This window comes from Etheostoma cragini, chromosome 16, assembly GCF_013103735.1.
Source record: "Etheostoma cragini isolate CJK2018 chromosome 16, CSU_Ecrag_1.0, whole genome shotgun sequence".
Taxonomy (NCBI): Eukaryota; Metazoa; Chordata; class Actinopteri; order Perciformes; family Percidae; genus Etheostoma; species Etheostoma cragini.
In genome coordinates, this window is record NC_048422.1 from 6,488,553 (window position 1) to 6,501,976 (window position 13,424).

Consider the following 13,424-nt stretch of genomic DNA (forward strand, 5'->3'; position numbering starts at 1 on the left):
CAACTGAGCAGCTCCACTGGAGCAGTTGGGTTTAAGGGCTTTGTTCGATGACAGAGGTAGTAATGAGGAAGAAGTGCTGCTCTCATTTGGCATAGTACCCCATCACAAAGCTATCATATTGTCAATGCATGAAAACAGTCCTGTTGGTAATTATGGTTCCACCATTGTCACCAATATCAACACCCAAAGTTGTCCATTAGACAAAACATTGTATAAATACAGTACTCTTACTTGATGGTTATACAGAATTTATTTTGCATATATAATCAAAACCATTGTGGTCAAACTTCATATGTGTATTACAACTGCTGCTGTGGTATCCCACATGGTTCTCTAGTAGAATGACCTAATGGGAACTGAAGCAACGCCCAACTTTAATCTCCAAAAAATAACTGTAGTTCATTAGATCATTTAGAGGTGTAATTCCTTGTGCATGAGTAAAATTGATGAAGGGCCAGCTACCTCATAAAGAACAACACTCCCATTTGTTGCCATGTTGAAGAAATGCCTTTAGCACAAACCCTGCTTCCCAGTACTGAGTTGGTATTATGTGGTCACTAATCCTAAAACCACAGCTCTAACTAATTCTGGGAAATGTTTATGAATTGTTCTTGGTGCGATGTAGAGGTGCCTGGAGACTGTGTTGGTGGGTGGCCCCAGGAGTCCTCCAGGCAGGCGGGGATAGACACAGCGATAGAGACGCTGCCTCCCCCTCCAGCACTGCCACCACCATGGCCAGGGAGCAGCCCAACATGGGGGACCTCCTCCCGCTCCTTGAGACCTCCGACCTCCACCAGCTAGAAGAGATCCGAAGTGTCATCAACGAGCATCTCAGCACAGGTAGGGCAGCTTGACTTGTTAAACGGCAACATGGTTTATCTAAGTGGCTTCCGCTTTCTGGGAAGCTTTGAGATGTTTTAACTTTAATCACGAGTTTGGTCGGATCACCCCAGATTGCTTGATTAATGTAAATTTACCATATGTTTGAGCAGACTTTCTTCTTTTAACATGGCTGCTTGCTGCTTAGAATGCCTACTACTCTTTCTTTCAAAAACAAACTCATTCAAATCTTCCTTCCAAAGAGCGAGGGTCCATGCTGCTGAACGGGCTGGTGGATTACTTTTTGGAAACAAACTCTGCCCAGACCATACATATCCTCTCCTCGGTCAGAGAGCCGCACGATAAGGTGAGAAACGCCCCTACACAAGCCTGATGCCTGGTCACACCAGGATTTAAAAAGTGAAATCAATTCGTTCCAGTTGAATCGCCGGGATTAGAGGATCTGCTTGTGACATGGTTCCCATGGGTCCTTGAAAGTTTGAAAATTTGAGAAAGGAAAATCAATGCCTTGGAAGTTTATTTTAAAAATGAGTGTTTGAATGTTTCTATTGTGCAAAAATAGAAATGTAAGTTCTTTTTTATATCTATATATTGAAAAAATTGATTATTTATGTATATAACTAGTTATACTTTCCTTTCCTTATTCATTAATAACAAGGAACAACTCCAACTAGCATAATTGTGTTAAATACAGAGCAAACTCTGCTGTCCCTCCCTCCCTCTCAGCACCTTCTGGACAAGATGAATGAGTGTATGACCAAACAGGCCTGCCGCCTGCCCACCCTCACCCTGCTTGGCCATGTTATCCGCAAGCAGCCGTCCTGGATCCACAAGATCGCTCGATACCCTCTGCTGCTCTCGCTGCTCAAATGCCTAAAGGTAACGGGCCCAGTTAGGACTCAGTGGACAAATAAATCTCCTCGCAGGGCAGGAGGAGATTTCTCTTCCAGCCTAGAATTGATGTTGCATAGAAGATGTGATATTTGGTCAGACTCCTCCTCAACAACATATTTCCTCTGTTCTGGTTCAGATTTAAATGTCTCAAGAATTGTTGGATGGTTTGCCATGAACCTTGGTACACACATTCATATCACCTTAAGCTTTAAGACTGCCAAATGGAGAGTCTAATAATAAAGGGGGTTGTATCTAAAACCCCTTGACACATATTTGTCATATAAAGCTTTATAAATCCAATTGACTTGACTAATTGTTGCAGCCTTTCCTATAAAAGTTCCCACTTGTAAATACTGGTTAACATAAAGAACTGTTTTGGTAAAGTGTCCTTCATCAAAAATCATTACCAACATTTTAATCTCTGCCTTTATCATACATTTAAATTCTTGGGTTTAAATTTACCTGGCAGACGGACACGGATGTTGTGGTGCTGATAACTGGAGTGCTGGTGCTGATCACTCTGCTACCCATGATCCCTCAAGCCGGGAAACAACACCTGTGGGAGTATTTCGACATCTTCGGCCGCCTGGCATCTTGGAACCTGAAGAATCCCGGTAGGAACTCTCTGTCAAGTCTCACTAAATATTTTGTTGCTCCATGTATGCATATGGACACCAAAAGGTCAATTGGATTTTGATCATTTTAGTAAGTCAGCCCCAGCTGGTCCTTGGGCTGGTAGTCTCGCTTAGCCAGACCTTCCTCCACACGCAGCGGAGGAAGGTCTGGCTAGTCCATACATCATTTTTGGGATGGGAGAAAAACCTGCTCTGGTTTATTGGCATTTCTTTAAACCAGTCAAAATCATCTTGATTGACGCTAAGCTCTGCATGGTGCAACGGTGCTGCTGCAATAAAGCCTCTGGAAGGAACTTGTTTTGGATGAACATGCACTTTCAAAAGTTGATATAGTCTTGAAATAGGAAACTCATTTTGGACAGCATTTACCCGGCTGAGATCTGAGGAGCAGTTAACCATAGTCCTCATGAATCCACCAGAGTTTAGAATGCCAACACAAAGAAAGCGGAAGGTGACGAACATCCGGTCGAAAAGAGAGATGTCAGGCGGAATTTGAACAATCCCAGAAGTGGAACGTTGTGGATATAGACTACTGGGGTGGTAACTCCTCCCATACGAACTTCTAGTACAGCTACGAATCATAATTTAAGTCTCATCTATCAAAGAGTGGACCGCTCAAAAGCTGCTGAAAGGATGTTTACACTCACAGCCATAGATAGTAGGCAGTTAACTGTGCAAAAATCCAAATTCAGTGAAAGGGGAGGAAGTCTGGGTGAACAACATAGCACACAAACTGCAAAAAACTGTAACCAGGTTCGCCAATTAAATTGGCAGTTCAAGTTTGTGATGTTCTTTTTCCCCTTTTTTATGTTTTTTACTCATTTAGGGCACATTTCCGAGGTCTACCTAATCCACCTGCACGCCAGCGTCTACTCCCTCTTCCACCGACTCTACGGCATGTATCCTTGCAACTTTGTTTCCTACCTGCGCTCCCATTACAGCATGAAGGAGAACATGGAAACCTTCGAGGAAGTAGTGAAGGTGAGGATATCATCCATGCCGCTCTTTGCAGTTTTTGTAGCCAAATTAATATTGTTACTAAACATAGGTTTTGTGTTCAACCTTATCAATCAGCCGATGCTTGAACACGTTCGTATTCACCCAGAACTGGTGACAGGAACCAAGGACCATGAGCTCGACCCCACTAGGTATGTCCCACCTCGTCTGGCAAGGGAACACTTAAAGGTGCTGACACACCAACCGCATAATAGATCGTCAGACAGTCTGGCGAGGTCGATGACAGGAGTCTGTTTGGTATGTGCCGTAGTCAGTCGGAGGAGCCATCGGCATTCGTTTTGACTGATTTTGACTTGTTGAATCAGCCAGCGGGCAGTCGGACTCAATGGCCAATCTGGTGGAGTGCTAGCCCTTGACTAGCGAATCAGTGCACAAGAAAACCGGTGACAACGAAGTAATCACAACAACAATCCTTTTTGCCTACTATCAACTCTCTCTGATGAAAGCAATGCTCTGCAAAGCACAGCGTGCTCTGTGTTTCTAGGTCTAGCGAGATGTTCCCTCATTTCCGGTTTTCATTGTTTGGGTGACCATACAGATTAGTGCTGCCTGCTGTTATTGAGACGTATAACACAGATTGTACGCCCAAGTCGGCATCGCTCCGGTGTGTTCCGAGGCACTTTTTTTGCACCGACTCAGGGAGAGAAGAGCCGACGGATCGGTCGTTGGGTTGGTGTGTCAGAGCCTAAAGCGTTTAATCCTCTTTTCCAAGTCTCCTGCATCTCTTTGACCAATGGTGCTCTGCTTCGCTGTAGGTGGAAAAAATATGAAATCCACGATATCGTCATTGAATGTGCCAAAGTGTCTCTAGACCCCAAGGAGGCCTCCTGTGAGGAGGGCTACGCTACCATGCCTGAGAACTTTTACCCACAGATCCACCTGCGACCACAAGACTGCACTTCCAGCCCCTACACGGACCTCCACAGCAGCTACGGTCAGAAAGCACTTGCTGCATATCAGGGCTGCTCGATTATAGAAAAAGATTCTTTTGGTCCAAACTGAAGTCATGATTATCCGATCCGATGACTCATGTCTTTTAGAAAGATGTTGCAATTATTGAAGTTAAAAACAGTTACACACCTTAAAGTGTGGAATTTCCTTTTAATTCCGTTTTCCTTTTTACCCTGACACTTTATAGAGCCTCAGCGATATACATTACATAACATTTTTGAACATGTTAATGAATCATTCATGCTCTAAAATTGACACCACCTTACAACCCAGTGCAGCAAAATGCATCAGTGATTAATTAGTAATTAGAAACAAGTAAAGAATGCTTAATGTTTTTATCAGACAACTTCTCTTAACACTGTGTACAAGCTACAACAGGAAATGACACGTACAGAGTTTTGACAGGAAGTTGCAATCAGATATTATCATGTTTACCAAGACTGTAATAACCTAAAACATGCTATCAAAACAAAAGCTCAGGTGTGGCTAGAATAATGTTTCTGTTGAGAAACATTTTATGGGTAACATAACGATATGGGAATGTTTCTGGCTAACTCAGCAAATTGCATCATCATATCGCCCAACCCTAACATACAGTCAGACAAAATATTGGCCAAAAAGTGCATTTTCCTGTCTAATCCAAATTTCGTTATAGTAATTGTTTTATACAAAATGCTAACTAAATATCAAGAATCATCGCTATAGTATTATCTGGTTTTGCCCAAGCGTTGCGTAACCTACGTGATCATCATGCTCCTGTTTGCGTCTTTGCTCGTTCAAAAAATAATCTGTTTTGATTTCACATTTGTATTTTAAAGTTAAAAAAAATGAAATCAACAATGAAAGTGTTATTTGGAGCCCTAGTGCAACCCTTGGCAATTCTGTTTATTTTCCGTGAGAAGCTTGTGTTTTGGATGCTAAACAGTGTGTGTGTTTTCTAACTGCTTTCAAGGAGAAACACCGAACAGTAATGTAGGTTGTTAGGTACGTCCGCTTGAAGATTGATCAGAGTATTTTGTCTTCTTGACAACAGGAAGCTCTTCTTCGACCCCGTTCTCGACACCACGGCAGCCGCTGGCCCCGCCCCTGTCTTTGCCCCCCTTCTCAGGGACACAGTCCACCTCTCGCAGCCCACAGACCTCCAGGCGGCAGGTAAGGGCGTCCAAAATATGGTCAAAAGATGTCAAAATCCCAAGATTGGTCAGTGACAGCTCAGAGGATGGCACCAGAGCGCCACGTCGTTAAGCTTGTGTTTGCTGTTAGCTCTTGTACACGCGGCCATGTTTACAATCCATGTATCACCTGTTAAAGGTAGTGAGCTCAGTACTTTCCTCCAAAAACCACACAACACCCTCAATCAGAGCAACGGCTCCGTGGTATTTAAAGCCGCTAACAGGAAGCGAGTGTACAGACAGATTTGAGTCATCAAAGTCAGCAGGCTGGCGGGTCAAGCTTCAGGAATCACAACACATGCCCCCTGTTTTTGTCCTGCCACCTCTCTGTAGACACTCCTGAGGGCTGGTTGCCATGGAGATGCTGTCTCTCCCTTCTATTATTGGCCATAAGAGGGAGGGGGGTCTGGGTGTTTTTCTGTCCCTGGGGTCTGTCTGAGGATTTGTCTCTGCGTTACACTCCATCCGACCCAGACAGAGAGAACATTTGGAAAACATGGGAGACCTGCCATTTTAGGAAAAACATCACAATGTATACTTCACTTTATAATGTATACTTTATTAATCCTGCAAAGGGAAACTACATACTTTCTTAATTGGCTGGAATTTGTGTTGTCTACTCATTAGTAGTACTTTTTATTTATCCAGGATCATATTACTTTACATTTCATACAATTTTTAGGTTTAGTAGAATAAATAGCAAGTGGTCCTCAGTTAGGATTATATTATAATAAATTACAGCAGTAACGACTTTGCAGTGGTTGCTTTAGTTAGTAGATGGCTAACCAGCCACGCTCATTATAAATAAATGGCATTCAGTGTGTGAAGTAGTGTCTCTGTTTTCTTTCCTTTTGAGATACATGTTTCATGTAAACGTGCATAAATGGTTATTACATTAGCAGAGGGTTTATCTTGTCTCCAATTATGAACCAATATGGAAAACCCTGCTAACTAAAAGCCAATTCTGCCCCTCAGTCTACAACTTGAATTCATTTTAGTGGAATTTAAGATTTTGAGACCATCAAGACATTCACCTTGATATTGTTTATTTCTCAGTAACAGTCCACCACAACTACGTCTTTCGTCCGGCATCCTCTGGATGCTTTACAAACTCATTTGTCAAATGTGTCAAAGTTTGAGTTGCAACGCCTCAGCAGTGATTGAGGTGGTTTCTGGGTCACTATAGCAGTCAGGGAATGTGACTTTAAATCGCAAGAATCCTTTCTTAAAGGGTCAGTTTGCCAAAATGTATCCGTGGAATGAGTAGTAGCAGCAGCAGCAGCAGCAGCAGCAGTAGTAGTAGTTGTTATTGTAGTTGTTAATTTATGTATTGGCGTAAAAGGTTCAGAGGCAATTAAAGCAGATCTATTTGCATGACCAGACAGTACAAGGAATTATAAAATAATGTGCTTTTGGTTATATGGGTGAATCGACTAAGATGTATTTTAGAAGTTGAGAACCACATGAGTAAAGCAAGGTATTAGAGAAACATTTTAGGAAATGCGTCCTTTTAATATAATATTACAGCCAGCAGTTGGTTATCTTATCTTAGCATAAAGACGGAAATAGCTAGCCTAATTTTTTAATATCTCATTCTTTTAATCCATGTTTAATCCAAAGTGTAAAAACAACAGGCTGTGGAATTAGTGGGCTTTAGAAGTGCTGGTAGGCCGATTTCATCATTCAGACAATAGTCTAACTCCCTGAAAGAAACAGAGGGTATTTCCCAATGGCTTGTGTCTATGTCCTGATGTTGTGCTCTGTCAGATCTGTAATCTGTAGTCATTTTTGCTGTTTGGTCTCTTTCTTTGCAGAACTCCAACTGTGAACTCAACTCTTCCTGTGGGGGGAAGGACTCTCTGTGGAGCCCCTCCTCGTTGTGTGGCATGGCCACGCCCCCTTCCTCCAGGGGCATGTCGCCCAACTTGGAGCTCTCCCACAGTGCCTCACACCTTTCCAGCCGCTTCCACTGCACATCAGGTCAACCCTTACGCCATTACAATAGATTTGAACTCGGCTGCCGGTGTACTGTTGTGCGTTTTGATGTTTGAACTGACGCTCTGGAATGTTCTTTTCTGCTGACTGCTGATTGTTTTGACCCAAGCAGGAGGAAAAGGAACGCCTGCCTCCAGCACTCCAGCCACCTCTTCCCCACCTCCCACCCTATCAGATGACTTCCCCATAATCTCCTTACCAGCCAACACAGTCCAGTCCAGTCCACCAAGAAAGGTATGCTGTCTGCCTCTCGTTTTAGAACAATCCCCAAACAAACTTCTTCACTTGTTTTCTTTTAGAATAACAGAATTGGAAAAGGCCAACGGGTGGATTGTAATTATCACCAGTATGCTGTTTTTCTGGATTTCCCAATAGCTTAATAGTTCAGGATTGTGTTCCTCCTATGTTGCTTAACTAGAAACATCCAAGTGAATATGCCAGCCAATTCAAATTATCCAAACTTGTATCAGCTTGAAAACTTACTTCCTTGTCAGCAGGAGGCAGATTGATTTATCAAACGCGCTTTAAGTCTGTGATTTTTCACTCAGGAGTGAAGCAACAGGGGCAACAAAAAAAATCATCATATTGTTAGTTCTCAGCAGGAGTCTGATTTGTTTCATAAACGTTCTTTATTCTGGTGTATAAATGTAGTGTCTGCATGTCTTTAATCCCACATTATAACATAGAGAAAATGTTCACAGAAAAAGCTGGAGCAAACCATGCATTTGTTCTCAAAATTAATTCAGTATACAATAAAACTATAAACTGTGTAACTTTTCCAGGACCGTCGACCAGGGGAAAGCAGTAAGCCTGCGCTGGTGAGACAGGAACCAGTAAAGGATACAGAGAAGTGTGCTGAAGCAGCCACAAACAGAGGTTAGTCATGACGATTCTCATCACTGTGATTTATTATTATTATCATCATCATTTCAAAGTAATAGTCTTTACAGGTCTTCCATTTTTTTTTTAAATCCAAAATGCAATCGTGAAAAAAGATGGTTCAGTTTCATTCGGGAAGGCAGGGTCTGAGGATAAGTAGACCCGAGCCAAAAATATGGTTAAACCTGAATAGAGCCTGATGGAAAGAGAACACCACGAGCCACCAATTACTACACTTTACAGCTCACACTCACTGTCTGCCCCAGAAAAGTTGAACATCTTGGCAGATAGACATGGGACCTGCTGTTATACAACAGGGTCCTACCTGGACTCAATTAGACTGAATGTAATTTGTCTGAGCACTGTTTGGGATGCCAAATGAGTCATTTGGGTCATTTGTCTTGAGAGGTGAAAATTCTAACCGACTTTCCTAGACATAACCCTATCCGAGGCTTTTTTGTCGTGCCGATGTTTTGGCTTTTTAAAGACGTTGTTTTTCTGACGGCAATACGTGACACACTTCCTCATCAGATGCTGGAGCTGGCGAGAACGTCTCTATGACTTTGACGGAGCTGTCGGTCTTCATGAAGAAACAGGAGCTGGAGCTTCAGCTGAGAACAGAGAAAGAGAGAGAAGAGGGTGGGTATCGACTCGAGATAGATCAAAGAACCAGATCCGGTCGGTGTGGGACTCACCACACATGTCACATAAATCACAACACATTAATATCAAATGAGAAAGAAAGGAAAAGGGGTAAAATGTATCTTTCTAATGTGTAAGAATTCATTTTTTTGCGTACTCCATACCACACAAATATTTACTCTTAGGGCCCATTTAATGGAGACCATACATTTCGGAGTCAGTCAGTGCAGTATTTTGTTTTGATTGAACCCCAAAGATTTGAATTGGATCACATCTTTAAATATGGGAATTCTTTATCCTTGTTAACTGAATGAACCTGAGCTCATGCACTATGACTAAATATCCAGGATGCTATCGCATCCCTGTTTTTATCCCTGTGTGTGTTCAGCAAGCTCTGCACAGTTATTGGTTTAAATCTTACTTGAGCCCCTTGTACTAAAAATAAATGTACAGTACTGTTTGAACCACTTTGAATACAAGCGTCTGCCAAATGGCACAAGCTCTGCCGCCAAAGCAAACTGCTCAGACTTAAACATTCCCGCTCCCTTTGGGGGGAAAACAGCAAACCCAGGAACTTTTTATTCCTGTGTGGGATAGCAAGTCCTTGACACAAATATTTAAGCACAGGCATTGATATTCAGAACATACACTCAGGTTAAAATCTGCCAAAATTGTCCAATTTGTTGTTTCTGCTGCAGCCGCCATCACAGAGGAGCTGCTGAAGATCACTGAGGAGCAGCTGGAGCTGTCGGGTCTGAGGGGCTTTGACTCGCCTTTCTACCACACCACTGAGACTCTGACTGGCTGTCAGGCACAAGACAAGACCCTCTCCAACACCCAGTCTGGAGGCCGCGTCAGGGACCCCCACCACGTTGTATCAACGCCGGACAAAGGGGAGACAACTGTGAGTACGAGTAGTGTTGGGAGTGACCGAGGAGGAGCAGGAGACAGCCGGAGTTCAGCCCACGGACTGGAGCAGTCCTGGTCCTTCCAGTCAGGCTTCACCCCCATCGATCACCACTTGCACCGGAGCCCCTCCGCCCCTGACAGCGAGGTGACCAAGTTTGGGATGTTTTCTCCGAGCCCATGCAGCAAGACCCCGGCCCCGGTGCCCTACGAGTCGTTTTTCGACCTGGCTCTGCCCAGGGCGGCCTCGCTCTTTGTGGGCCTGAAGACGTCGGAGGCGGTGCACAAGGCAACAATGGAGAGGCTGCTGCAGCAGCAGGAGGAGGGGTTGGAGGACGGGGAAGAGGACAATGTAGTGTCTGCTTCACCACTGGAGGTGCTGGATCGCCTTGTTCAGCAGGGGAGCGACACTCACGATAAAGTTCTCAAGAGGTAAGGGGCTAGCTTTAAATCTGCAGTTTGATTTTTACTCAAGTATTTTTGGGCTTTTAGTTTTTGTTTATTGTTATTAGCTATTAACCATTTAAGCTTTTCCACTGTTTGGGCTTTTGCAGCCCTCCTGGGGGAGGGTGGAAGATAAGGTGGAGGCTGGGAGTGTGGCCGTGACCAACGTTTAAAACCCATGATGTCTCTCATGGGTGGGCCAAATTCTCTAGCCGGGCAAATCGGAGAAAGTGGAGGTAATCTTGCCCCTCATGATCTCACAAGGGGCAAGATTCCATCTGAGCTTTAATTTTCTCAAAGGCAGAGCAGGGTACCCAGGGCTCGGTTTACACCTATCACCATTTCTAGCCACTGGGGGACCAAAGGCAAACTCATAATAATGTTTAAAAAAAAAAAAAATTAAGTTTTAAATGCCATGGGACCTTTTAATGTGATGAACTATATTAAAAAAATTCATACCTCAATTATTTCTTTTGACAACATTTTTAAGTATTTAAAGAAATAAAAAGAAAAAAGTCTGAAGTTCTCAGACGTTCAAAACAAATGGTGAAGGTGCTCTTTGAAAAGGGAACAAAGCCTTTTTTAGATGGCTATTTCATATTGAAATCTTACATTAGAAGTAGAACTTTGCAGCAACAAACGGGTATCGTTATGCTGCGGCTTTCTTCAGGGTGTATTTAAAGAAGTAGTTAAACATTTGGGGAAATATTTGTTAGATTAAAAAAAAGATGGATACCACTATCATGTCTGTTTATTAGATATGATGCTTGAATTTCCTCACGGTGAAAACACGAATACAGGATTTCGCTGCGCCCGGCCAATAAATAGCTATAGCATTAAAAAGAAATTTGGGTTTTATAATAGGCAGCAATACCAGAAACTGTGGCCTTTATTGACAACACACATTTATTTACATGTTTTAATGGTTGTTGGCAGTGTTTGTGTTTTCTCTTGTGAATATGACATGCCGGAGCAGCTTAAGAAAGAGAACATCCCAGAGACATCGCACTTCTAAAAACGTTATTTTTTATTTTATTTTTTTTATTATCTCCTTTTTCCAGATTACCTTTGCCAAGTAAGTCAGCTGACTGGACGCACTTTGGAGGTAAATCACTCACAGCACCACACTGACAAAAGATGCTGTTATGAAGGCTGCAGATGGAGCGTTATTCAGGCATGACTAGTGATTCATCACAAGCTTTGAGATATGAACAGCCTGTTGAAATGTTACCCAGCCAGGCGGGGAATTTGTTCAACGCAGGTTAAGTTCCCACAGTCAAGCAAAGCTGTATCAACTCAGAAATGTATAAAGTTGGCCACAAAATAGAAACCTCTGTGTTTTTATGAAACCTCTCTGCCAGTTTGTAATTACTCAGCATTTGGTGACTGGTGTAACCTCTCTGGAGCGCATGTTAAAGGTCCAGGATAAAATTCTCCTCAGAATTTTTCGGTAGATGTTTTCTTCCCCTTAGAACAAGTGAAGCTCTGTATCCAGAGTGGTGTTGACCAGTTGTAGGGATTGAGGAGTACATTTTTAAACATCTTTGTAACGAGATTACAGGCCTTAAAGGAGGCCCCTTGGAGTAGCTACCTTCAAATCACTGGTTCAGATGAAAAGACTGGTATGATCTTCAGGGCAGGTGAATGGGAATCAATAATACTGTCACCCTTAAAGGTGAAAGTTAAGGGCCGTTTTCAATCATGTTTGGCAACCTGGGTATCTCTAAATCTCCACAAATTGTAATGACATTTGGTGGGAGGTCGGGCCGTGAGCCAAGGAACAAGTGATTAGGTTAAGTGCACATGCAGGAAACCAATAAACCAGTTCTTTAAACTGAGAAGGAAGCAGGAGTTGGGCACATTTGCCATTTTGGATATTGGTCCTACAGTCACATTTCCGTCAGTAACAGCAAAGTAGGTGGAGGTTTGATGGCTGGTTTTCTGTTCATAAAGGTTTTGGTAGTAAACGTCATTAAGACCTCATTACAACAGACTTGACAGCAATAACCTCAGAAAAATATCTATGTATCATGTGTTTTTACACTTGTGTTCATTCACGTCATGATCCAGGTAAATAAAAAATAAAAAAAATAAGAAACTTTTGTGTTATCAACCAAACAAATGTAAAGGATTATGCAAAGCTAGCAGAGGTCTATGCTCTTTAATACACTTTATATTGTTTGTAGTGTCTTGTTATTGTGGTACTCATCAGCTAACGTTCCCTTTGTAAAGTCAGAAATATATAAATGATTTTTTTTAAACTGAATGATGGACTGTAAAATAGGGGTGGTATTCACCAGAGACCTCACGATACGATAACATCACGACACGTACGATAACATCACACTACAATAACATCACGATACGATAACATCACGATACGATAACCTCACGATACGTACGATAAAATCACAATACGTACGATAACATCACGATACGGTAACATCACAAAACGATAACATCACAATACGATACCATCACGACACGATAACATCATGATACGATAACATCACAATACGATAACATCACGGTACGTACAATAACGTCACGGTACGATAACATCACAAGAAGTACAATCACATCACAATACGATAACATCACACTACAATAACATCACAATACGATAACATCACGATACGATAACATATCGATACGTACGATAACATCACGATACGTACGATAACATTACGATACGGTAACATCACAAAACGATAACATAACAATACGATACCATCACGACACGATAACATCATGATACGATAACATCACAACACGATAACATCACGGTACGTACGATAACATCACAATACGTACGATAACATCACCATACCCACAATAACATCCCAATACGATAACATCACCATACGTACGATAACATCACCATACCTACAATAACATCCCAATACGATAACATCACGATACCTACGATAACATCACGGTACGTACAATAACGTCACGATACGATAACATCACAATTCTTGTGTCACAATACAATATTATTGTGATTCTAAGCATATTGCAATGTTCTGCTATATATATATATATATAT

At 42.2% G+C, this 13,424-nt stretch overlaps 1 protein-coding gene across 1 annotated transcript in view; it reads left to right on the forward strand.

Moving 5' to 3' along the window:
- Positions 1–13,424, forward strand: part of tsc1b (TSC complex subunit 1b) — a 29,547-nt gene that overhangs the window by 4,681 nt on the left and 11,442 nt on the right. The window contains exons 2-15 of the mRNA XM_034896421.1: positions 626–840; positions 1,083–1,186; positions 1,567–1,719; positions 2,204–2,348; positions 3,196–3,350; positions 3,444–3,517; positions 4,142–4,320; positions 5,371–5,489; positions 7,324–7,489; positions 7,617–7,738; positions 8,287–8,380; positions 8,915–9,022; positions 9,724–10,363; positions 11,437–11,480. Coding sequence (XP_034752312.1) covers positions 732–840; positions 1,083–1,186; positions 1,567–1,719; positions 2,204–2,348; positions 3,196–3,350; positions 3,444–3,517; positions 4,142–4,320; positions 5,371–5,489; positions 7,324–7,489; positions 7,617–7,738; positions 8,287–8,380; positions 8,915–9,022; positions 9,724–10,363; positions 11,437–11,480 — 2,212 coding nt within the window. The 5' untranslated portion in view covers positions 626–731. The remainder of the gene's footprint in view (positions 1–625; positions 841–1,082; positions 1,187–1,566; positions 1,720–2,203; positions 2,349–3,195; positions 3,351–3,443; positions 3,518–4,141; positions 4,321–5,370; positions 5,490–7,323; positions 7,490–7,616; positions 7,739–8,286; positions 8,381–8,914; positions 9,023–9,723; positions 10,364–11,436; positions 11,481–13,424) is intronic.